This window comes from Megascapheus bottae, chromosome 17 (assembly GCF_031878675.1).
Source record: "Megascapheus bottae isolate mThoBot1 chromosome 17, mThoBot2.hap1, whole genome shotgun sequence".
Classification (NCBI taxonomy): Eukaryota; Metazoa; Chordata; class Mammalia; order Rodentia; family Geomyidae; genus Megascapheus; species Megascapheus bottae.
The window spans coordinates 7,960,615-7,988,154 of NC_143525.1; the positions used below are offsets into that span (position 1 = coordinate 7,960,615).

Here is a 27,540-nt window from a genome sequence, read left to right on the forward strand (position 1 = left end):
GCTCATGGAGATTGATTCCAAGACTCGTCATAGATATGAAACCTGAGGATGCTCAATTCTGTTCTCATAAAATTGCATTACATTTCACGTAAACAAATATATATCCTTCTAAATTATTCATGATAACTAAGATGGTGTAAATGTATCTAAAGAACTGTTATTAATGGGTGAATTAAAAGCAAAAACTAAGAGAATGCGCCTGTTCAATACAGACACAATTTTTTTTAGTCCCTAGTTGGCTGAATCCAAGAAAGCAGAACTCCTCTTCAGGAAATACCAACTGGAGATTCTTTTTGTTCACCCAATTTTTCTATATTTTTGTATTTAGGAATAAACAAAAAATATGGTGGGGTTATTTTTCAATCTAGCCTGACAATTTTTATCTTTTAATTATAAACTTTAAAGTGCATTGTATGCCTAAATTAACATGTTGGTCTGAAACCACTTTGTACAACTACTTAATGATAAATAATCTTAACTACTTGGGAGGCTGAGACTTGAGTATCAGGATTCAAAAACCCAGGGATAACTTCTAAACCCTGAATTCAAGCCCCAGGACTGGCTTTTAAATATATACATATATTTAAAAGACCTAAAAATTGTAAGTTTTAATTGGTTTATATTATTTTATATAATGATGTATTTGAAGTGAAATCTACTGATATTTATTCAAAATACATTTTTCCTATACTGTTTCACTTTTAAATTTTATTGTGTCCTTCTTTTAGGTATTATATATCTTTTTATTATTCATCTAGTGGTTGCCATTCTTTTTGGGGGGGGCGGTTGTGGGGTTTGAACACCAGGCAGGCCCAGGTGCTGTCCCCGAACTCTTTCACTTGAAGACTAACAATCTACCACTTAGAGCCACAGCTCCAAGTTTTCTGGTGGGTATTTGGAAATAAGAGTCTCATGACATTTCTTGCCCAGTCTGGCCTTGATTAGTCACTATTCTGTACCAAAGATTGCTATATAAGAGCAATGTGTTGACACATTAGCAGTATTGCTGTTCAATGGGAAAGGAATTGTCTCTGGAGATTTCAACAAAGAATTATCAATTGAGCCAGTAAGAAGAACCTAGCAAACAAAGCAAGAGGGATGGGAATATGGAGTGAAGGACGGAAAACCAGTCTGAAGCTTTAGGAAGTGGAAGTCTACGTTTCCTGGGAAGTGTCAGTGAGAATGAGCATAAGGAAGTAGATTGCAGCAGTGCTCTCATCTGATATGTGTGTCTTGCAAACACATTCTAGCATTATTCTACAAATACCAGGTAAACTAAGTGAGCACATTTTCTGTAGGACCAGAAAGAAAGCACTGAGAGCAATCACAGAAATGAATTAGAAGTTAATGGACATGACGAGTTTAAAGGCTCTATTGTTAGGGTCACCATTTCTTCATTGAAACAGAGGCTAACACACTGGCTAGTGGTTACACAGAGAAGAGAAATTGGGAAAGAAAATGAAATATTTAGAATTATTCTTATATAAAGAGAACAGATGAATAAATTACATATTTCATTACTTGTAAAGGGCAGCTGTATCCATTCCAACCCTATGTTAGAGTTCTGATTTTATATATATAGTCCAGCATTACCTAACTGAGTTTTCAAAATGGCACTTGGGGAGTTGAAATATAGCAGAAAAGTAGCGTTCATCTCATCTTCTAATTTGAACTCTAGCAGTTACAATTACAGGCTTTGAAGGAAGGCAGCTGACTCTGTGACCTTGAGTACATTTCTACTTTTTGCGTCTCTCTATGATACAAAATAGAATAAAGTTTATTTCCTTAAGATTATCATAAAGATTGACTAAAGTTTGAATTACAAAACATCTTCTGAAGTACCTGAAACACACTGGGTTCAACTAAGTATAATTATTGTAGCTTCGTTTTAATGATGCACTCAAAACAATAATTTTCATCTATTGAATGTATGAGATGAGCCACACTAGTTTACTTAGGCATATATACTGAATTATTTCAACAATATTAGAAAGTCAATATTGTCATTTCTGTTGGGAAAGTCTCAGAAATTGCATATCCCTTGCCCAGTGTTACATAGTTCTCATGGAGTTGTGACAGTCTTTTAAGGTTAGCTCTGCCTTCAACTTGGGTCTTTCTCAAAATTCCAAAATGTCCTTTCCACTGTGATTTTATGAGGTAATGCCCAGACATCATTCCAGGTTGGAGAAACCACTTCTAGAAAGTTCTTTTCAGCTTGTGTAACTGTTGTTTTTAATGTATTATGTTATTTCTCTTTTTTTGCCTCTGTGGTTAATCTCATATTGTTATTGTATCTGACTTTGTTACCTGGTATACTGTATATACATTTATTTGTTTACTTGAAATAAGAAAGGGAAGGGGGAAAACAAGATGATTGGAAGTGGGTGGGAGGAGGGAAATGGTGACAAAAACATGAGAGGGGGTATCAATGTGTGAGAAGTAATGCACGACTACCTGACGAATGTAACCCCTCTGTACATTATCCTGACAATTAAAAAGCAAGTTCTTCTCAGCACTTGTAATACTGAATTGTTACTCATTTATTTTCATCTGTCCTCACTGAAGGGCATTCTTTTCTCCTCTGTGGAATGTGTGAGATCCACACCGGACCTTGTAAAGCTCTATCTGCATGAATCCAATCGAGTTTACCGGGATAAAATGGTGGAGGAAAAGGACTTGGATTGTTTTGACAAAATCCAGACAGAAGTACTCAAGAAATTCTTTAATGTAAGTGTTGCCCTTTTTTTAACCTTTGAAAAATAATGATTGTGCAGGTGATCACTAATTCCATCTAGTCCATTTGTTGGGGAAAAAGGCAGAGGTGAGGTTAAGGAAAAGATTCTATCATTACTTTGCCCAGGCAAAAGACAGAGGGGCAAAAGTAAACATAAATTAATCGTAGATCTCAATGCTGAGAGTCCTCACAGAAACCATCAGTCATAAAGCCCCAGAGTATGCTGACCCTCCTCGGTTATGCCCCAGCTCCATCCTCCCAGCATCCCTAAGCATGTACCATCTCATCCTTCCTGCTGTCACCATTTTGAGCTGCTAATAAGAGATTTGGAACTTTTCTGAAATGTGAAACATTTGAAACTGTTCAGGGATTTTCTGTGTGTGTGTGTATGCTTAGACTAGGGCTGGAACTCAGGGCCTGGGTGCTGTCCGTTAGCTTTCTGGCTCAAGGGGGCACCCTACCATTTGAGTCAGGGTTCCACACTTCTGGCTTCTTGATGCTTACTTGGAGATAAGAATCTTACCAACTTTCCTGCCTCCATGCCTTTGATTTACAATCCTCAGATCTCAGCCTCCCAAGTAACTAGTATTAAAGGTATGAATGAGCCCCTAGCCCCTAGCTGGAACAATTTCAAGACTAGAAATATATTCCAACTATGGCTTAGAATTTGTTTCCTGCTCCCTAATAATGATTGTCTTCCTATCAGTTCTTCCCTCTGAAATCATGGTGCCCAACTTTCATCACACAGCCCAACTGGAAACAGACTGAAAGCAAGATCATCATTATTCCCAACATTCACTTTACTTTTATTCTCCTTTCTTATACATTATTGTGTTGTTGTGTTTGTGTCTTGCCAGATAGTTGGAGAGATGGTGAGGGAGATGAAATGTGTGGAGAATGTACTTCCTATTATATTACTCTCTTAGAAAGTCCAAGTGGACAGAGAACATTAATCTTGGAATAATTCCCAATTCACACACCATTTTCCAAATGTATTGGTCTCTGAAAAACCTACTAATAACTTATAAAATGAGTAGGCATCGATATAATAACAGAACAGACATTGATGCATTAAAACAATTGGAGGTTATATTATATTTCTTAGCATCAAAATTACCACACTACCAACAATGACCTTTCTCTTATTTTTCATACATACTGTCCATGTCCTCTCTTAAACTTAGAAATAATTGACCTTGTATATAATTATACTACATGGTCCCTAAATTTACTATATTGGTCTGTTTTCTGTTGCTGTTACCAAATTCCTGAAGCTGGTTTATTAGTAATGAGATTTTTTATGATGACAGCCTTAGAGGGAGAAATGCATGTAAGAAAGACTATAGAGACAGAAATAAAGATTTAGGGGATCAGGCTGACTCAAATAAAACCCCACTCTTGCAAGAATGGATAACTCATTGTCCAAGAGCAGAGTGGAGCTGCTCCTTTCAGAAAGTAGTTACAATACAATAACCAGCTTACTTTATACCCAGACTCATCTCTGACAGGACACATCCCCTCTCAAATAGCTACACTAGGATCATGCTGCCAGCACATTAGTCACATACAAATAACACAGTGGATCCATCCTTTGTATGTACATGTGTACATATGTGTATAGTTCTAGGCCTTAAACTGAGGGCCTAGGCTCTGTCGCTGAGTTTTTTGCTCAAGGATAGCTCTCTATCATTTGAGCCACAGCTCCACTGCCCACTTTTGTGGTAGTTAATTTGAAGTCTAGAGTTTCACAGATTTTCCTGTCTGGGCTGGCTTCAAACCACAAGCCTCAGATCTCAGCTGTCTGAATAGCTAGGATTACAAGTATGATCTGCCAGTGCCTCGTCCATATTTTTTTCCTTGTGAGCTCTTAGATTCACCTCTGAAAATACTCACAGTCCATTTCAACCTACAAGGGCATTTTTCAAACGGTTGACCCAAATTTTAAATAATTTACTCTGGTCTACTTTACTGGGTCAAACATCCTCAATTTTTATACTTCTCTCATTACTTTTACAGTACCTAATGTTCAGAATTCTTGTCTTTTATATGCCCCCATCCTGAGGATAGCATCGTCAGTCAACTTACGAATTCACAGGTTGACAAATAACCTTGGTTGCCCAGAGTTGATCAGAGCTAGGACTTTAAAGTAACACAGATTTTTTTTAAGTTAGAACTCCTTCCTTGTACACAGGTACAACTGATACCACAACAACATTTTTCTTTCCCAGCAACATTTGCAATAGCGGCCTAAAGCAACTTGCCTGTGCAAATCAAGGAGAAGTTGAGGGATTCCCACCCAAGAAATTATGTGTTCCTGTTTCTACCATTAAACTTAGATTTTTCTGATTTATGGCCTTGCATGATGCAGCATGGCTGTTGAGGAGTGTTTGATTCACAGTGTTGGCTGGTTTTCTCTTTTTCCTCTGTCTAGATAGCTCTCATCTTTACCTCTGAGACTTGTTTGGTTCATCAAAGAATTTCAAGACTGTAAGCAAAGCATTTTAATACTGTATTTTCATTTCATCTCTGCCATATCCTTAGTGCACATTGACTTTCACCAGGACTGATTCCCAGTATAGTATCCCTTTCTTAAACTGTGTAGGCTTTCATAAGTTAGCAAAAGGAGCTCTCCTGCATTACATTGGCATCCTACCCACAATGCCTCCTAATTTCTATGCTAGTTGTAACTGGGACTACCAGTCAGTGAGAAAAGTCCTCATCCCTCTGTCTCATCACCAGGATGCTGAGGAGATTGTGGAGCAGACCCGAAAGCTAAATATATATTGCCACTTTGCAAATGGTATTGGTGAGCCCAAGTACATGCCTGTACAATCATGGGAACTTTTGACCCAGACTCTGGCAGATGCCCTGGAGAACCACAATGAAGTGAACACCTTGATGGACCTGGTTCTCTTCGAGGATGCCATGCACCACATGTAAGTGTACCCTCCTCTTTCTCACTTGCCTTGGCTGCTTCTCCTTGGCTACGCCAGGGCACTGTCATAAAATAAATAAAGCACTACTATTTCTTTCAAGGCCAAGTTGGCTATAGGTAGAGCGCTAGCTGTGAGTTCTAACATTGTCCCTATGAGACCGCAGAGTACATAGACCTGTTTCCATGGAGGACATTTGGTATACTAGAGCACCATAAAGAAAGATGAATTGAGGTTTGTTCTATATATATATATGTCACATTTTCTTGATCCATTCATCTGCTGAGGGGCATCTGGGTTGATTCCATATCTTGGCTATGGTAAACAACGAACACGATTGTGCTGATAGCTTTAGTGTGGCATTGGTCATGTTCTATTGGATAAATGCACAGAAGAGGAATTGCTTGGTCACAGGGAAGTTCTGTGTTTAACCATTTAAGGATCCTCCATACTGCTTTCTAGATGGTGGTATAAGTTTACATTCTCACCAACAGTGTAGTACAGTTCCCTTTTGAACACACCCCCAACAGCATTTGTTATCAGAAGAAAATATGGTATACATATACAATGGAATTCTACTCCTCTATCAGGAAAAATATTGTAACATTTGTAAGGAAATGGGAAGACTTGGAAAAATTATATTAAGTGAGGTAATCCAAACACACACACACACACACACACACACACACACACACACACACACACACACACAATTTGCATGGTTTCCCTCATTTGTGGTAACTAGAATGTGTCTATAAGTCTATAAGACAATCTACTGGGTGGCATGATAAATGGTATAGGTCTGAAGACATTCACAGTGAGACTAAAGGAGGATATTCTTAGGAGAGGACCACAAAACTCCATAGCCGTGTACATAAGATCATATAAAATTATATTTATTGCTGGGCACAGTGGCTGATGCCTGTAATCCTAGCTACTCAGGAGGCTGAGATCAAAGCCAGCCTGGGCACCAAAGACCGTGAGACTCTTATCTCCAATTAACCACTAGAAAAACCAGAAGTAGCACTGAGGCTCAAGGAGTTGGGTGGTAGCCTTGAGCTGAAGAATCGGGGATAGTACGTAGGCCCAGAGTCCCAGTCCCACAACCAACAAACTAATAATAATAATAATTATTATTATTATTATTATTATTATTGAAATGAACTCCAAGAAATAGAAACAAGAGGAGATGTTTTTTTTATTGCTGCTGCTGCTGTTTTTGTTGTCTTTCCTTTTGTCTTGTTTGTTAGTTTATTTGCCTTTGGGATGGTAATGGGGAGGCATAGAAACGGAGGGGCAAAGGATGGACAAATAAATGCAGCAGTGGTATTCACTGGGCACTATGTTAAAAATAAGCTGTAAAACTTGTGGGAAGGAGTGATGGGAGGGAAAAATGAGGAGAGAGCAAGTGAAGGGGTACTCATTTCCTGACTTATGTAACTGTAACACCTCTGTACATTACCTTTACAATAACAAAAAGATATATTGAAATGACAAGAATGCAGAGGAGATCATCAGAAATGGGTCTGGGTGCAAAGGGAGATCCTAACTTTAACGCGGAAAATCAGAAGGACCCATTGAGTGGGTCTCATTGGACAGGAAAGTTCTGCACTTGGCACAGCATTCACTATTGTCCTGGTGCAGTGCTTTCTGCATATCCATTTGCTTCATTCTCACAAAAAAAATAATATTATCTATGCATCATAAACTCATGGTAAAAGAATTTTAGGCCCCAGGGCCATTTACTCCAACAGACCAAATAAAGACGCAAATCATGATAGAGATTGGAGAAAAATAGATTTCATTAATATGACAAAAGCACGTTATCAGAAGAGTCAAGGTAACACTTCAACACATCTTCTCTGCACAGATATTTGGTCTTCATTTAAATGGAGGAGGAAGAATTGGGAGCAGGGGTGCAGGTGTTGTAATTATTAAGCAGTCCTAGGCAATGGTGTGTTCCTGTTGTCATAGGTGGAAGCCATGCGTGGTCTAGTAGCTCATTGTCTCAGGGTCTTGTTTCTCCAAAGCTTTTAGCATAAAGGGGTGTTGGATCTTTCAAATGCCTTTTCTGCATCTATTGAGACAATCATGTGGTTTTTGTCCTTGCTCCTGCTGATATGTTGAATTATATTAATTGATTTGTGTATGTTGACAGTGTTCGTGTATGGCAGGTATCCAGCTAGTGAAGGTTTTTAAAAGTCTGTTGACTAACCTTGTGAAGCTTTAGTACATACTTTCCCGCCCCCATCAGAGCTACCGGGGCCTCTGCAATAGTCCTGGATTTTAGGTAAATCTGTCCTTTTGGGGTGAATTTAATTTGACTGAATAGCTAGTGATTGAGCTGATGTGGTTTCCAGCACGGGCAATCAAACTGACTAATATTGTTTTTTAAAGAAAAAAAAATAAGGTCAGGCTGTGAGAACCGGCTTGCCTCTCTAGGCTAATAAACAGACTGTGCAAAAGTTTCCAAAGAGAGACCTAGGCTGCTGATTTTTACAATGGCAAAAAAAAAACTGGAAATGACCTTGAACAAGTGATTCTGGAGAAAGACTGCCTGTGGGTGTGTAGTCTTCTATACATCTGTTTGCAAATATCGATGTCCCATAACTATCCATGCTCTGCCTTTTCTCCCCTCCCTGAGGACTCCATGGTGACTCTCTGCTTCCTCTAACAGCTACATGGAGCAGAAGTCAGTGCCTAGCCATAGAGAGTAAGGTGTAGGATGCAGTGAGAAGTATATGATCTGGGGATGTTCAGAACTCCCTAGATCAGAGTCCCTTGGGGCACACAATACCCAGAGCAAGAAGGCTTAGAACTCTGTTCAGGAAGATCCCACCTTCTAAAGACCCAAAGTAGGGCATGGACAGGATGAGAAGGAAGGAGTCTACACTCAGAAGCCCTCAGAGTGGAGGGGGCAGGGCAAGAGCTTACTTTTTGGTACAGTAAGGTATCTGTCCATTGGGACTTCATTGGGCCATTTTGTTCACACTACATATACACTTACCATTTTCTTATACTTGATTCCCCTCTGCATCTCCCAGCTTTGCTTTCTTCCTTTCTCTTATTTTTATGCTGAACTGAAAAATAGTAGAGTGGTTAGGGACATAAGTTCTAAAGCAATGGTTAAAGCCAACTTTCCATCAATCCTGCTGGATCTGCCCTCAAACTGGTTTGGGTGACTCAGTTTCCTCTTGTAGAGGATGAGGATAATGGCATGGGTGGTGCTGTCAATGTGAAATGCTTTAACTGAACGTTGCTATGGGCTTTTTCTTTGTGTCAGTGCTTTCTTTCTTTCCAGGGACCATCTTGCTCTCCCACTGACTTCCAATGCCATTTCAGTAGGTTCTTGTTCTGCTTTCTCTTCAAGCTTTAAATGATATCTTTTCACTCACTTTTGGCATAATCTCCTTTCATCATTTTCTTTGCCTCTTTCTTTTGTGTTATCTCATTTTTGTGTGCATGTGTGCATTTTCCCCCTCTTAGAATTACTTTGCAGTCTGTAGGCAGGCAAAACTTCAAATGTATTTCTTTTGTGTCTTATTAGCTCTCCAGAGGTTTTGTGTGTATGTGTGTGTCTGTGTGTGTGTGTGTGTGTGCCTGTGTGTGTGTGTGTGCTTTGAGTCTTCAAGTACCCATCTTCCTCCAGCTGTGCTCTGCTGCTTCTTTAGCATTTGTTTTTCATCTCCCAGAAAGTCAGTAATGGGTTGAACATACACTGCTTTGGATTTTTGGCTCAGGAGCCCTTTAGAATATTGATCTTCTTTTTAAATTTTGTAATTTAAATGCAGAATCCTTTGCCCTTGTCAGAGGTTCTTAATGAAGCCCCAGCTGGAGTCTAATGCTGACGGCTGCAGACTTAACCATTCTTCTTTAGAATCTTCATCACTAATGATGCATTTCTCATTTAGGTATTGAATAACACAGGCCTTGCTAAGCCAAGTTCAGACCTTGCAGAATAAAGTTGGGTGTTGGACAACCCAGAGAGCCCAGCTGGCTCCAGTTCTTCTTTCCTCCAAGCTTGTCTTTCTTCTCTACTAATCCATTCTTACCCCACCTTTCCTGAATCAGAGAGGAGCCCCTGAGAGTTATAGTTTCCCTTTTCATCAGGCACCAATGTAGACATAAAGCAAATAATCTCTTGTACACAACATAATGAATATTTATGTACATTTCTCCAAATGTACTGCTTTGTATAAAGCATGTGGTGTTCAGTTTCAAGTTAATAAAGTTGAATTGAATATCTTCAATGCGCTAGCACTGAAATGGACAAATAATAAGTAGACACAATCTTCAGGCATCTGGAAATGATGGTTTAATAAAAGCAAGAGGAGGGTAAATCTAGCTGATAAAGACAGAGTGTATGTTTCACAATTAGGTAGTTACAGTGAAAAAGTAAAATAATAAAAGAACTAAATGTAAGTCAATAAATAGCTCCTGAATATTTAGGTGAATTAATTTCAACTGCTTTGAACACAATGGGCTAATTTTAAGTTCTAAAATGTTCTGACCTTCCAAAACACCTTAAAGAAAATTAAAGGTAAAATTGGAAAATAGAAAAGTAACTGAAAAAAATACCTGAATGGGCTTTACAACTCTTGTAGCACACTTAAGCAGAAAAATAAGCCAAGGACATGAAAAGAAAACTAACAAAATAAAAAGTATATAATAAGCCTGGTGCCAGTGGCTCATGCTTGTAATTCTGACTGATCAGAAGGCTGAGATCTGAGGATCACGGCCCAAAGCCAGCCTGAACATGAAAGTCCTTGAGACCTTTAACTCCAATTAACTACCAGAAAATTGAAAGTAGCACTGTGGCTCAATAGGTAGAGCACTAGCCTTGAGCTGAAGAGCTCAGGGACAGTACCCAGGCCCAGATTTCAAGTCCCACAACCAACAACAAGACATGACAAAGATAGACAGACAGACAGACAGACAGACAGACAGATAGATAGATAATGATCACTCTTCATGAAAAATGTTCAATATCCAAATCAATGCAAATTATAGTGTAGCATTTTCAGCCATTAAACTAACAAAAAGCATACACAGATACACATACACAGACACAAATACATACTCATTTGTGCCAGGATTTTCTTTGCAACATAAACCCACAGGACAGACGAGGCAGTGACAATCCACAAAAAGCTTATTGACACTAATTTGACCAAATTATCTGTACATAGAAGAAATCAGTAGTAGTAAGAAACTCCACCCCACTGAAGCTCTATAATCCCCCCCCTCTCTCTCTCACACACACACACACACTTAGGTTTTGCTAATATATAAAACCCTAGCAGCCAAAGTGACTCCCTACCCTTTCTTCCAAAGCTAGACTTTGAGTGGCTCCAATATTTCTTGAATATGAAGTTTCTAATTATAATGATGTTGTCATGAGATAAGGATATAGCAGCACAAATTGTGCAAATCAGTCTCAAATTTGCCCTTTTAGGTTTCACTGTGCTCTTTTCCAGTGTCACCAACAACTGAACTCACTGGCTTACATTTTAATTCAATGACTACAATCCAACATATTCATTCTCACCCTCCAACAAAACAGATTCATCTTTTGACTGATTCAACCTAAAAAGAGTGGAAATTGATTGCATCATTCAGAAGGAGGGGTGTGTTTTTGGTATATATCTGTAAGACTTGCCTTGTAATTTGACTCAGCCATTTTACATCTAGAGGAGAGATAGAAACACAAAGCATTATGTCACATACTTGCAACTAACTGGAAAATGTTGGAATCACTCTAAGCATCCAACAGTAGGGTACTGAAGACAATTTTTTTTATTGTTGATACCATATGGATATTCTATATAGTATTATTCCCCTAAAAAAGCATGGTTTAATAGATTATTTAATGGCATAGGAAGATAATAGTATATTACTAAATGAAAAACTGGTTCCTCCTGGGTGTCAGTTGACACCTGTAATCCTAGCTACTCAGGAGGCTGCGATCTGAGAATCATGGTGTAAAGCCAGTCTGGCAGGAAAATCCATGAAATTCTTATCTCCAAATAACCACTAGAAAATCAGAGGTGGAGCTGTGACTCAAAGCGATAGAGTACTAGCCTTGAACTACAAAAGAAAATAAGCTCAAGGATAGCATGCAAGCCCTGAGTGTAGGTCCCAAAACTCAAAAAAAGAAAAAAAAAATGATTCCCAAACTCATTGCTCAGAGACTGTTGGTGAAGCTTAGTGGAAAAGTGATTAGCATTTGTGAGGAACTGGATTCCATCTTGAGCACTGCAAAGCAAAATGAAAACACAATGCTCAGTGTATAATGTAAATCCAGCTTCTAAAAAGATCAGTGGGATAAAAATATGTTCACTTTTTAAGTTTGTGATAGATGTATAATGAATAAATACATTTATAGACATATAGACAGACATTAGAAAAATCTATGGGGGCATATAATTAATGTCACTAATATTTATTTGCTACAGAGTAGAATGGTAGATTTTTATGTATTTTGTACATTTTGCCCAGCATGTAGCGATTGATTTTGAGGCAAATATTTTTTTAAATATTTTTTTTATAAATAATGTAGCATCTTACCTAGGATACACTGCTAGGGGGGCTTAACGGTAGCACAAGTGAGGACAGGAAGGACTGTAGACAGCTTGATGGAGGGTGGCAGTTGGCAAAGAACTAAAGATTCAGGGTCAGGACAACTAACTGTGCTTGGAGAGGATGATCTACACCAGAAAAAGCCTGGCTTATTTTTCCAGTGCCTGGGTATGAAGAGGAATGCTAAGAGTGGTAAGAAGGATATGAAAAGAAAGCAGGCTCCCAGGATCTGTGGGTCTCAAACATGGACAATAAAAATCTGCACATTTTTATTACTGGGGCCATGATATCCAGGAAATATTAAAAGAGGGAGAGATAGAAGAGCAATGCCAGCACTCTGTTCTCATTTTGCTAGCTGTCATTTTGCTCCTTTTCTTTCCAGAGAGGGCTTCTTTTGCCTTCTAGCTTTCCTGATTTGTTGGTTGTTGTTTGCTGTTAGCATACATACTACTTTTCTCTTCCCCACCCCGTCCCCTTGTCTTGCTCAAAAGCACGAATAGGTGAGACCAAGAGAAGTGGGGAAGTAAGATGGAGCCAGGCTTAGCCAGGGTGAGAAAAGTAATAATCCTGTGTCCTTCCCCAACTCTGTGGCTGACTCTTCAGCCCTGCCTGCCTGCCTGCCTGCCTGCCTGTCTGAATCCAGCCTCTTCCTCCACTGGCATAGGTTTTCCAGGGCCTCTGGATTCAGGTATAGCAAAGGCAATTCCATTGCCCTTGGGCAAAAATAAATCAGGTTTGGGGACAGTCTCATTAAAGATGGATTTCCTCTGTGGAGAGCACTCCAGATAATGGACTTTCTACTCCCTTCTCTTTAGCTGCCACATCAACCGTATCCTGGAGTCCCCCAGGGGCAATGCTCTGCTGGTGGGTGTGGGTGGGAGTGGCAAGCAGAGCCTCACAAGGCTGGCAGCTTTCATCAGCTCCATGGACGTATTCCAGATCACACTGCGCAAGGGTTACCAGATCCCTGACTTCAAGGTAAGCTATGGGGAGAAGCCTCGACCTCTCCTGTCACCCACGGTGCCCTGCTATACTGTGGCTCTACGGCCCCCTTGCCTACAACTTAATTCTTTTCTTGTTTTGGCCATCCTGTGGTTTGAACTCAGTGTCTGGGTGCTGTCCCTCTGTACCTCTCTATGCTCCAGGCTAGCGCTCTACCACTTGAGCCACAGTGCCACTTCTGGTTTTTTTGTTTGGTTTTTTTTTCTGGATGGTTTATTAGAGTAAGAGTCTTTCCTGCCCAGGCTGGCTTCAAACGTCATCCTCAGATCTCAGTCTCCTGAGTAGCCAGGATTACAGACGTGAGCCACCGACACCTGTCCAGAACTCATTCCTGATTGTCCATTTCGGTCTTAGTTTCTGAACTGGTGACAAGAGGGTGTTTTTTCCCCCCTCATTAGGCTCCATCTCAGAACAGGACTTTCCCAGGTCACTTGAGGTGGAATAGCAACACGTACCCTTATATCACTTTGAGCATACAGCTTGCTAACCGTTCTAGGAGCCATAAGTAGAATTCCAACCATTTGTCCAAGTTATACAAGATTCATATTTTAGAAGATGAATTCAGTAACCACTGGCCTCTGCAACCTGTATTGACATTTCCTAGTTTTAAGTGGCAAGCATATAGGACCGTGTTGCAAGAAGTAAAGCAAGACATTATATGTACAACATTCAAAGATTGTCTTCAAGGCTACAACCCAATCACCCTGTGAAGCCATGGTGAAATTTTTATCTACCTTACCCTTGTTGAGAGAGAAGTCCCCCGGCACTAAGCCAGACCTACCCTTGACAGTCAGTGAGAGGAGAGCCAGATGCTCGCTTCTGCTCTGAAACCACAGCTCTGCCTCTCAAAGTTGCTGCATCCAAGGTTACACATCACATTCAAGTGAGATTTGCCTTTAATACTTCCAAAAGAGAACAAACTAAACAGTTTGGTGAAAAATGTTCATTTCCAGGATCATAGAAGACAGTGGTTTTTATACTAAGACCTGGGCTGTACTAGATCTTCCAATACTGCTAATGCCTCTGTCCCAACCCTTAGATGTTCAGATTTAACAGATGTGGAGATTAGCCTAGGTGTAAGGTATTTTTCAAAGTATGTCCTAATTGATGTTAATGAAAATTGAGAAACACTACCTTAAATCATTCTATGAAGGAACTCTGTTATCTTTACAGAAAGGGTGGGGGTGCTTGGACTGTATAGAAGCTCTGCAGTAAGATTGTTTGAGACTGTTAGGAAATGATTCCTGAGAGGTTCTGTAGAAAATACAGCAGGGTAGGGGTCAAAGTGGAGGTGATGCAGCAAAGGAATAAGGCTTACGATGCTCAAAAAACCCAGGGCTTGACATTCTAGCTCAGCACTCCATCATCTGTAGCTTTCAGTGGGGATATATTTTCTACAGGTGTGTACGTGTGTGTGTGTGTGTGTGTGTGTGTGTGTGTGTGTGTGTGTGTGCATGTATATGTGGGTGTTCCCTAATAAATTTTTTCTAACAGATAAAAGTTTTAGTGGAGCAAGATGCCGTTAGCCTAAGATATATTCATCCTCAGAGAGCTATCCCAAATCTCGGTGTCACTTGTCAAGACAAAGTGTCCTTTATTCTCAAGAGGAAGCGAAACAGATCACCTTTTCCTTTTGAGAAGACTCTTTGGCTCCTCTTTTGTACAAATAGGGGAATCCTGAGTTTAGTGCACGAGCCAGCAAGATTGTATTCAAACAGGGTCCTCATTGTGTACTTCCCCTTGCTGGCCTCCTTTGACACTGAAGTCAAGTCAGTGAGGCATATTTTCCTGTCTGGCGGTACAAAAATAGCACTCCTCCCTATCTCCCAGGATGGTCATGCTTTATTTCCACTGAAATGCATAGGAAAATGATCCATTTCTGAAGATTGGAGGGTTCTCCCTCAAAATGTCCTTCTCAGAGATTTCTGATTGCGAGATTCCTTTCAGGCAGACTTGGCCAGCCTGTGTATGAAAGCTGGTGTGAAGAACCTCAGCATTGTGTTTCTCATGACTGATGCACAAGTAGCTGATGAGAAGTTTCTGGTGCTCGTCAACGACCTCCTGGCCTCTGGTAAGAGACTCCTTGCATGTATAGTCAAAGGTAGAGATAGGTGTGATCCAAGGTCAGAGAACTAGGTCACAGAAATGAAGGCAAAAACCAATGCTACGAAGAGCTAGTTCGTTAAAGTCCTTTCTTTGATTGGCTCTATGCCAGCTGCCCTGATTCACAGATTCTGCTTTCACTGCAAATCATTCTGTAATCTTGAAGCTCTCAAGATTATTTGAAGAAGAGCAGGCTCAGGGGTCTGAGGACTGCTGAGCTCAAAGAATATTGTATTCTGTCTCGCTAGCTATGGCAAAGAGAAGCCATGGATACCTGGCTCAATCCTCTAATTGTAACTACTCTGGAGTTTAAGATCTAAACATCCAGATTTAGAGGCAGTCCCGGGCAGGCAAATCCTTAAGAGTCTTCTTTCTAATTAACCAGCAAAAAACTGGAATGGGAGGAATGGCTCAAGTGGTACAGCCAGGTTCTGAGTTCAAAACCTAGTATATAATGACAATATATAATTTCCTGGCTCTTTTAAACCAAAAACATCTGCAAAACTGCTCCTTCACCTAGGCAAAGAAAACAGTACACAGATGTTCCTGGGGGAAAAAAAGCCTGCTCCCAGTTCCTCTGTGTTTCACAAGCCCATTCAAAAATGTTCTTCTGAATACTCTTCAGTTTATGAAGCCCAGAGACCACCACAAGTACCTTTCTCCGCCAACTTAACCATGTTATCATAAGGATGCTTTTCAAGATAGCTCCCTTTTAGAATCAAGCTATTTCATATTTTGCAGCATTTGTTGTCATCCCATAAAGAGCTATGGAACCTTAATCGTGCCTTGCAGTAACTTGCTCTTTACTACCCTGTCTCTAATAAGGATCCCCGTTCAAGGGTCCCTATTGTCCTGGCTCCTAGCATGACTCTGGTCCCACACCCTTGTGTCCTTCCAGACCTATGCCAGTTAAATTAGCATTATGTTCAGGAGTTTTCCAACCATCTCTGATACCTTCCCTCCTTCTACACAATAGAATCTCCCCTTCCTAGATAATTTCTGTTTGTAACATCTCAAACAGAAACTTAACTTACAACATTGCTGAACCTTTAGTATCAAATGAGTGATGGATCCAACTAGTCTCCCATCCGGAATCTATCCTGAAATAACATTTCAAAAACAACCAAAAGAGTAAAATTCTGCTTCCCACAATGTACGGCTTTAGGGATGTCAGACAGCTTGCCAACCTCTTTCTGGATGTCCCTGGCTCTGATCCAGCCAGGTCACCTTCGCCTAAAACAATGTCTGAGACATAGGAATGGTTTTACTTTTTTGCCAGTGGAAGTTTTATTCCTCAATTAAGTATCTTTAGCCTTTCATTTAGAAGATCACTTCTTAAAATGCTTTTCTGAAGTTTCTCTCACTGAAAATGGATGTAGCCAGCCTGCTCCAAAATCAGAGTTTCAGACTCAATTCCCTTTCAAGTCTTCCATATTAAAAAAAAAGAGTGATTCACATAAATATGTTAAGAAGGTGGGAATGTAGTTAAAATTAATACTCTCTTCCTCTAAATTGTCTTCTTTATTTTTTAACCACTTCAACAGGGAAGATTAGGGCATATCTTCATTATATTACTCCCTTACCAAGATAAAATTTCAGGCTAGAAAGATACCAAATGCTAGTGGAGCCAAAGCTGGAGGGAAATCTCACAGTCTCACTTTATAACATTTGTCAATTTCTGTGGCATTATGCAATTACTGCGCCTTTGGAAAGTACAATAGATAGTGGGAATGTATACCTTCGGTTCCCTTACCAATAATTTGTCATTCTGTAATGATTTACTAGTCATGGGCTGATTGGCTACAAAGGTAGAGTGAGTGATATCGACAGTGTTCCACCCAAAAATGTGTCTCTCAGAACACCCATCATCTCATGCCAAAGACTATCCACACACTGTTAGATCCCTGTTTTATCCCTTGGTATTCTGATATCATCATCAAAACATCAAACCATGATGATGTTTGCCATATGAATCCCATTTCTGTCCCCAACCATATATTGCAGAAACAGTCTTTATATAAATTGCATCTCAGGTGGGTTTCAGATTGACAAAAAGAAATCCTACAAACACAAAAATGAAACATAGTTCTTGATACTACAAAACTAAGACGTGTAAGGGATAGGAGAGGAATGGGTGAGAATGTCAAATGACACTGATCAAGATGTTGTACATTCATAAACTACTGTGTTAAATGCCAATTCCTTTTACAACTACTTATAGCTCTTCACTTAATTAGTAAAAGATACCTTAGAGTGTCATGGCTACCCAGGTTGAAAACAGACTTTCTGTATTTGGGCCACTTCCCCTATCTGTGGAGAGAGTGACCTTGGAGATCACTCACCATGAGGGAAGCTATGCATGGAATATATGCCTTTGCTTGTTCTGAAAACTCTAATCCTATCATCTAACTCTGGTATTTTGAGAATGCTTGAAAGTTGTTTTCTCTTGGTCCATAATCCAAACTAAAGTCCCCATCCTAATCTAGGGAGAAAAATAAGACTCAACACCCTTACCAATGAATTTCCAGGGTAGCACCTCTGTCTCTAGCTTTTCAGTCTCCCAGAAACCGTATTTCTACTGTGGTAGCTCAATTAGCACTAACCAACTTAAAAGGCCTAGCCTAATCTAGGCCTTAGGCCTCTTTCTGTGAGAGACTTTGTACTTCATTTGGACTCTTACTTTTGTCTTTTCAAAAATCCTAATTGTTGGGGCCACGAGTTTGGCCTAATGGTAGAGTGCTTGCCTAGCATGCACGAAGACCTGGGTTCAATTCTTTAGTACCACATACATAGAAAAAGCCAGAAGTGGTGCCGTGGCTCACATGGTAGGGTTCTAGCCTTGAGAAGATCCAAGGATAGTGCTCAGGCTCTGAGTTCAAGCCCAGAACTGGCAAAAAAAAAAAAAAACAAAAAACCTAATTGTTCTCTCCAAAACTAAGACTCCTCTTTTTGGTTCTGTCTAGATCATCACGTGTGCACGCGCGCGCGTGTGTGTGTGTGTGTGTGTGTGTGTGTGTGTGTGTGTGTGTGTGTGTGTGTGTGTGTATGTGTGTGTGCTGTTCCTAGAACTTGAAATCAGGGCATGCATTATTTTGCTCAAGGCTAGTGCTATACCACTTGAGCCAGAGCTCTATTTCTGTTTTTTTATGGGAGAATTATTAACTGGAGATAAAAGTCTCAGGGCTTTCTTGCCCATGCTGGCTTCAAATCATGATCCTCAGATCTCAGCCTTCTGAGTAGCTAGGATTACAGTGGTGAGCCAGCAGTGTATGGCTTTGTCCTATCCCAGTACTTATGCTTTGTTGTTGTTGTTTGCTGCTGCTGCTGTGGTTTGTGGGTCATGGGGCTTGAACACGACCTGGGCACTGTCCCTGAGCCCTTTTGCTCGAAGCTACCACCCTACCCTTGAGTCAAGCCCCAATTTACATTTCCTAGAGGTTTATTGGAGATAAGAGCCTCCGGTCCTTTTGTGCCCGGGGTTGGCTTTAAACTTTAATTCTCAGATTTCAGCCTCCTGAGTAGCTAGGATTACAGGCTTGAGCCACCACACCTGGCAGTACTTATGTTTTTAATTAAGTAATTATTGTCTTGTTTTCATATGTATGTCTTTCGTCACCTGGGCTCTTTTCTTTTGGGGTGATATTGAAGTTTGAACAGGGGGCCTCAAATTTGTTGGAGAAGTGCCTCCAGCCTAGGAAATCTCATTGTATTTTGACACCAAATCATCCTTACATTCACTTATTTAACAGTCTAATCCTCTGCATGACAATTCTTTATGCCAGTCTTCTATGTCACTAGGTCTGCTTCTCTAAGTCTTTCACTTTGGTTTTACTTCCTGTTCCAGCAGCAATTTCACGTTGCTCTAATGATCTCAGCTTCACAGGGAGACTTCATTCCTGGCTGGGACAATACTTCCTTTGGTTTTTCCTCAGGAATTCCCTTCCTTCCCCTTTACTCTTTCATATACATTTAATCTTTTTATAACATGTGTCCATCTTTAATATATGTCTCCATATGACTATATGAAACATTGGAAAGCACCAATACTTTGAGATGCACATCATTCATTCTTCCATATGCAGCTTCACAAGAATCCTTCTTCCAGGCATTACAGTTTGTAATCATATTGACTGGATAATCTGAAAGTTTATATCCCAGTATATTTTTTGGAATCCAAGGACAGACTCTAGTCCTACTTGGACCTCTGATTTTTATACAGTTTATCATTGCATGCTAAAGGGATGTAAAGAAGTGGTATTTTTATAAAAGAAACTACTCCATGAAAATTCCATTAGGTTTAATTGAGTATGGGGAAATGAACACATTTAAGAGGAACTAAGGTCAAAGTGCTCAGGAATGATGCTTATGCAGACTTTGAGACCAAACATCTATGATAAAGCTCAGTACATCTAGGAAGAAAGAGCTAGACACATTTATCTTCATTGGTGAAAAATAATTTTGTATTAAGAGCAAGTACTTGTGAAAATGGCCAATGTGTTTTTTCTTTTGTTTTAATTTAGTTTTTATTATCTTTAAATAATTATACAAAGAAGTTTCAATGCATGTTAGTTTATGAGTACAATGCCCTTATATCCATACCAGACTGACAAACCAATATATTTGTTCTCAGCTTTTCATAATCAATTCAAAAGCTATTCAGAATACAGCAAATATATTAAATAGTTAAGTACTCACAAATAGGCAAGTTTAGAGCCCTAGGTCCAAGCCTGAGTAAAAGAAAAAAATTAGGGGAGTGTGGGGGGGGGAGGGAAATGGGGACAAAAACATGAGAAGGGGTATCATTGTGTGAGAAGTAATGATCCTTCTATATGGTGAATATAAGTGTAACCCCTTTATACATTAGTACTCTGTTTATGGAAATATAAATTGGCTCCATTCACCAGGAAGTAATCGCAAACTAGCTAATAAAACTAAAGTTTCACATATTCAGTTATTATAATTATGCTTTTTTGTCTAGTAGGTAGAAAAATTATTGGGCAGAAAAAGGAGAGAAGAATGAGTAAATGCAGTCATAACAATATATGCATATATGAAATATACATATATAAAATATTATACGTGTTACTTAAGATGGGTGAGTTGGGAGAGATAGGAGAGAATGAAGAATGATAAATGGAGTGTCATATATACTTTAGAATGTGCTTGTCAGGATCAAGAAATAAAATCACTCAATATATTTATTTTAACTGCATCTTTGTGATTGTGGGGGTACTACACCAATCCCCACAAATACAAATCTTCACCCCTAAGGCTTCCATGCATTCCCTTCAATAGTACTCTAAGGTCTTAACAGGTATTAAGATCAGGTACATCTTTTTTGTATTTGTTGCTTAGCTGTCTATGGTTTTGTTAGTATTCTACATAACTTTCAAATTAACTCTATTTCTTGGCTAGAAAACAGAAACATGATTTAATTCCCAACATTGATTTTTCTATACAGGAAACTTGTTATTGAAGTTCTGATTGTTTATATAAATATGCTCATAGATTTTTCTATGTATGAAATCAGATTTGAAACAATAATAATTTTATTGCTTTCTTAAGTATTCTTATATACCGTTATATACTCTTATCATATTTTTCCTTAGCTTTCTACACAGTCTGAAATCTTTAGAACACTGAGTAGAAAATATGTTAACAACTTTTTATCATTCTTTATTGAAAAGGGAATATTTAGCATTTTTCTTTTAGCTTCAATTTTTGCTTTGGATTTAAGATAAAGGCCTATTATCAGATCAACATAAATTGTTTCCTAGTTTGCCAATATTTTTTATTATTATCTTTAAGTTGTATAAAGAAACTATCATTTAACAAAGCAAATATGAATACAATATATTTTGATCAAGGTCACCCCCTTTCAATATTCTCAGTCATCCTTCACTGACCCCTTCCTTCACTCTTCCTAATTTTGTAGGATATATATTGGATTCTTAACTGCATTCTACCCCACTTCTGTTCATTTGTTTTCTGCTTTCCCTTTCATCCCACCCCACCCCTTTCAAGTACTATTTCAAGTTTTATTTTGCTGAACTTTTATTTTGCCTTTCCAAGGAATTGCACTATTTGAGATATTCCTTACATCTATCATATTTCAGTTAATACACTTGGTATATACTTGCATACCATCCAACGTATCTACTTACTTATAAGTTAATAAGCTAAATCTAGCATCCACATAGAAAGGAAAAGATGCATCCTTTGTTTTTCCCAGATCTTTCTGTTGCTTCACAAATGCTACAATATGATCCTTTCTAACGGATGAGTAAAATTCATGGTAGTATATAGATATTCCATTTTCTTGATCTGTTTATCCATTGAGGGGCATTTGGGTTGATTCCATACCTTGGCTATAGTGCTGGTTGTGCTGGTGGCTTTACAGTATCCTAGTTTGGATAAATACCCAGGAGCGGAATTGCTGGATCATAGGGTAGTTTCAGTGTTTAATTTTTATAGGAACATCCACTCTGCTTTCCAGAGTGGTTGGACAAGAAATTCTGTGCATCTGTTTAAATAGTCATAACGTTTTGTTCTTTAGTTTATTGAGGTGAATTATTTTCATAGATCTTTCTATTTTGTAGCTACCTCCGAATTTCCAGGATAACTTGATTCACCTATCATACATTGATTCTTCTATGTTGAAATTTCTAATTTTTGATTCATTAGTGAGACATCTATTCATATACCCGAGATATTTTTATTTCCTTCACTCTGGACTTCCTCCATATTTGTGTTGATTTACTTATCTTTTATTTTAGAGAATTCCTTTCCACAGTGGAAACATTAACCATTAACCACAATCTGAGCAGACACATATTTCCTTCATTTATCCCTAGATTTTGTTATTGTTGTGGCACTTTGCTTTTGATATTTTCACCACATTTTGAAATGCTTTCTGTTATCACATGTATCCATTTTTATGTAAAATTTACCTTTCTTTTTGAGTAGATGGAAGTATGTATATATGTATATATGTATGTATCTGTATATATATATTTATATATTCTCCATTCATCTGGTTGGGATATATATAGTCATTTCCATATTTTTCTATTTTTTTCTTTTTCATTTTTTTCCTTTGGTTGCTCCTGGGGCTTGAACTCAGAGCCGGGTGATTTTCCCTGAATATTTTTGCTTAAGGCTGGAACTCTATCTTTGAGTCACAGCTCCACTTCCAGTTATGTAGTGTGTCATTGAAGATAAGAATCTCTCAGACTGGGGTCGGGAATTTGGCCTAGTGGTTAAAGTGCTTGCCTAGCATGCACGAAGACCCGGGTTCGATTCCTTGGTACCACATATATAGAAAAAGCCGGAAGTGGTGCTGAGGCTCAAGTGGTAGAGTTCTAGCCTTGAGAAAGTCCAAGGACAGTGCTCAGGCCCTGAGCTCAAGCCCAGGACTGGCAAAAAAAAAAACCAAAAAACTCTCAGACTTTCCTCACTAAACTAGCTTCAAACCACAGTCCTCAGATCTCAGCTCCCTGATTAGCTAAGATTACAGGTATGAGCCCCTACCTCCTGATTGCTATTCCATTTTAAGTTTTTCTCTTGCATAATAAATAACCCAACCACAATGTTCCAGTTATAAACTGTGCAAATCCCTTATAATGAATTATTTAACAATTCATCACTGATTTAAACTATCATACTTATGGGACGCTGAGTGCCACGAAGCAATTCCTGCTTGCTTCCTTCCTCCTGTAGAAACTGATTGCTTGTTCTTCTTAAATAGACCTGCCACCTCTATATTTCTTTATGGCCCTTCAGATCCATAGTCTTAAATGTAAATATATATTATATTTCCTGCTCCTCAGGAGTGCACAAATACACAGAGCCAATGGCGCAGAAGTTCATAAGTAAATGCAGAGAGGGAGGGAGGGAGGGAGGGAGAAAGAGAGAGAGAGAGAGAGAGAGAGAGAGAGAGAGAGAGAGCGCGCATTGATATGTTACAGATGATCTGCTCCAGCTCAAGAAGGCCCTCTACTCCCATATCATCACCAATGCACTCCTTCCCCTGTCTGAACTTGTGCTTTTTCAATTATCTTTAAGTAGTTGCACAATGGTGTTTCAAATCAACATGACAGTTTATGAGCACAATGAATCTTGATCCATGCCATCCATTCCATCATTCTCTTTCTCTCCATCTTGACCACCCTCACCCACCCCCTCAAGTAACCTGGTTCCATTCACATAGGTACATGAAATATTATGAGTGCATTCACCTTCTCTTCCTTTCTCCATCCATCTGGTTGGCTTATGAATGATATCTGTCAGGTTTGAACAGCAAGTGAGGTTGCCCATGTATACCACAAAGAAAGATCACAAATGCCTGATTGCATCATTAAGCAAGAAGCCACCTCTGCCTTTCCATGCTCTGCTTATTCCCAGGAGAGATCCCAGACCTCTACTCTGATGATGAGGTTGAGAACATCCTCAATAATGTAAGGAATGAGGTCAAGAGCCAAGGTCTGCTTGACAACCAAGAAAACTGCTGGAAGTTCTTCATAGACCGGATCCGGAGACAGCTGAAGGTAAAGAAAAGTTTCCCATCTGCCACTGGCAGAGGTGGCCCACAAGAGCTTCTGCAGATGTTGTGGACATAACTGTCTTCATGGACTATCTAGGAATAGGTGGCGTAGGCACAGTACCCTCCCTGAGCCAGGGTGTCATTCTCATCTCCTCTATGATCCATGACCTCTGGTGCATGGTGACATATTCAGTAGATCTTGAGCTCATGGCTATAAAAGCTAGCTAGCATATTTCATCCCTGTTGTGTGTGCAGCTTGACTTTCTAGGACAGCAAGAACCCAAAACCGGATGGTCTTTGCTGTGTGTCTCTGATATCTTTCTTATTTCTCCCTTTCCGGCTGGCTGTTCAGGTGACTCTCTGTTTCTCCCCTGTGGGGAATAAGCTGAGGGCTCGCAGCAGGAAATTCCCAGCCATTGTCAACTGCACAGCCATCGACTGGTTCCACGAGTGGCCTCGGCAGGCTCTGGAGTCAGTCAGCCTCCGCTTCTTGCAGAACACAGAGAACATTGAGGTAAGAAGGAAGAGGAGATCCCTCTAGGTCCTCCCTGTAAGGTCTGCCGAAAGGAAACTCCACACAGTTCAGGGATAGAGAGTTTATTGTGTGAGGAAAGAGCAGACTCCTGCCACCCAAGATGGAGTCAGGCAAGCAAGAGGGGTTTAGGGAGAGAAATGAGAGATTATATAGGGGGAGGGGTATAGTCACAGTGGAAGTGGATGTGATCTCAGAGGATGGGGAAATACCTCAGTGAGCACCTCCCACTGCCCCCAGGCATGCCAGTTGCCAGGGTTACAGGTGCTGGGCAGGGATTTCCAGGGTGCAGTGGGAGAGAGCCAAGGGAAGAAGTCATTTCTTCCAGTTGGACCTAACACTCCCTACCTCAGGACATAAGGAATTCCAGACCCAGATGTCCGTGTCAACATTCAGTTTTTCACAGACCTGTTGGAACCCAATGTTCTAGGTGATGAAGGATGAGTGGTGTGGCTGGCTGCCTCAGTCTCTCCATGTAGAGATGACTTCCTGTTTACAGATGACTTTCTGTGTAGGGATGACTTCCTGTGTAGAGATCATTTCTATACAGATGACTTCCTCTATAGAGGTGACTTCTTGTTTTCTAGCCCACAGTGAAGCAGTCTATTAGCAAGTTTATGGCATTCGTGCACACAAGTGTCAACCAAACATCTCAGCTGTATCTGAGCAATGAGCAGCGTTACAACTACACAACTCCCAAGTCCTTTCTGGAGTTCATCAGACTCTACAAGAGCTTATTGTGCAGAAACGGAAAAGAGCTGCAGTGCAAAATGGAGCGGCTGGAGAATGGCTTGCTGAAGCTGCACAGCACCTCTGCCCAGGTGAGTGATGCACCTCCTTTCCTAGCTGCAGAAGGAACATCCTAGCGTACTGAAGGGATCAAACTCTCAGTGACGTCGTGGTGGTTCTCCAGGGACTTGTGTGGCATCAGAACCTGTACCCTAAATTAAGGCTGAATTCCCCCAGTAGAGGCACACATCTTTCACCTTAGAGCTGATTTGATTCATCTCACTGAGCCTAGAATTCCTAGAGGGACCTCTTCTCTCTTTTTTTTTTTTTGGTGCATCATGGGGCTTGAACTCTGGGCCTGGGCACTGTCCCTGAGCTTTTCAGCTCAAGGCTACCACCCTACCCTTGAGCCAAGACCCATTTCTGTTTTCTAGAGGTTAATTGGAATTAAGAGTCTCAGGTCCTTTTGTGCTCAGGCTGGCTTTGAACCTTGATCCTCAGACCTCAGCCTCCTGAGTAGCTAGGATTACAGGTGTGAGCCATCGCACCCAGCCCTCTTCTCTCTTCTTTGCCACTTTTTCCTTCCCCTCTGCTTTCTCCTCCTCTCCAATTCACTTCCATTCTGTTTTAGGTACAAAGAAGTGCCTAAGGCAGCAGAGTGTTTTGTAAAGAAAAGAGGTCAATTTACTTACAATCCTGAAGGTTTAGATGCATCAAGCACTATTGGCTCTTCTGAGGGTCTCATAGCCAATGGTGAGAGCACATGAAAAGAGGAACTCGGCGAAGATGGCAGGCTTGCTTCTGACAATTCAGCCTTACGAAATCTAATCCAGTCACATGAGACAAGATCCACTCCCAAAAGATAGCATCAATCCACTCATGAGAACGGAGCTCACGTGAACCTCTTGCCAGGCTCTGCCTCATAAAGGTTCACTGGGGACCAAGCTCCAGCACTGGAAACTTTAGAGTACAAACCACCTACACCATAGCTCTTTCCATACTCAATAAATGATGGAGAGAAACACTTTATGAACTCTTATCGCTGAAGCCTTATTTCTGAAACAAATCCCATCTCAGATCAGACATTTCTTCTGACATATCTAAGTAGCTGGCCAACTTACAAAGGTCCCAAACATCCTGTGTCTATCGTATTTTCCTATTTGTTCTTTCAAATAGAGCCAATTCATTTTAATCAGCCTGCTCTTCTGCCTTTGAGCTAATTCACACATCCAAAGAATGGTTTCCAAGGACAAAGGTATGAGGAAGATGCTCTGACCTTCGCACAGGGCAGGTCCCAGGGTTCTGTTTCTGGTGCATAGAACATTCATGTTCCTGTTTCAGAGAGAGACGTTTTCTAGTTGCCCTATGCTATCATCCTCTCCATGGGCATTTCTTCTCCACTACACATGGCCCCAAATCCTAGAATCGGCAGGACCGTGGGGAAGTGTTTTTTCTGTGTCTCTGACATCTTCCCATGTTGTGGGGTTGGGTGTGGCAGGGAGGAGACTGTCTCTAAGGAACAGTCTAACCTATGGCTTCAATATTTTGACTGTAGGAAAAGGAGGGAAAAAAGATTTCAAATAATCCATTTTAATTTCCTCTTCTATGGCAGAAAAGTCATAAAATGAACCCAGAGGTACAACTTCTCTGTGGTTTGGTGGGCAATGGCCAAGTTCTAACTGGCAAAACTCTCCCCTCCATTTAAGAGCTATCAAGTTCTTATTCACAATACAGAGGATTCTTTACCTTGGACCTAAGGCCACAGGTCAGATCTGTAATCAACAAAACAACAATGGAGAATAAAAGAAAAGGGGGGAAAAAAAGAAGAAAACCCTCATTTCAATTTTCAAAAATCTCCCAAGATTTAAAAAGGAACAAAAAGTTACTGGTGTGTTTGCTGACTGGAGTGATTATGCAGCTTCATCAATTTGATTTACAATTGCATCTCTGTCCTTGTAGAAATAATTCTGCAGCTGAACAACAGGAGACTAGAAAAAGATTAACCTTCCAACATGTGAATATAAGGCAGTTCGAAGGATCAGCCTCTATTTGAGGTTAACACAAAGTCTCCTAGCTTCCATGAATACACAAAATTAAAGAGCATTCTTCCCCCCGCAATTCCTTTTCTTTCCTTTGATCTGCCACGAAAAGGGAATTATCAGCAGCTTCTACGCCTCAGTTTTATTTTTTCCCCTTATGAATTTTGCATCATAAAGCATTTGAGTCAGTTCAACATGTTCCAGAGCTCTGAAGTAATCTTTGGTCACTGCGTGCAATCGAGTGTAGAAAATTAAAAGGCAAGAGGTCATTTCGGAATGAAAAGTTTATGGGCCGTACTGTAAATACAAATGACTGTTTCACACTTTTAAAGTCAGTAAGTCTGTGT

General features: G+C 40.0%; 1 protein-coding gene across 1 annotated transcript in view; it reads left to right on the forward strand.

Moving 5' to 3' along the window:
* Dnah9 (dynein axonemal heavy chain 9) overlaps positions 1 to 27,540 on the forward strand; it is a 306,051-nt gene that overhangs the window by 184,368 nt on the left and 94,143 nt on the right. The window contains exons 42-48 of the mRNA XM_090349542.1: positions 2,566 to 2,727; positions 5,474 to 5,670; positions 13,062 to 13,224; positions 15,196 to 15,319; positions 23,755 to 23,897; positions 24,246 to 24,407; positions 25,013 to 25,246. Of these exons, the coding sequence (XP_090205668.1) occupies positions 2,566 to 2,727; positions 5,474 to 5,670; positions 13,062 to 13,224; positions 15,196 to 15,319; positions 23,755 to 23,897; positions 24,246 to 24,407; positions 25,013 to 25,246 (1,185 nt within the window). The remainder of the gene's footprint in view (positions 1 to 2,565; positions 2,728 to 5,473; positions 5,671 to 13,061; positions 13,225 to 15,195; positions 15,320 to 23,754; positions 23,898 to 24,245; positions 24,408 to 25,012; positions 25,247 to 27,540) is intronic.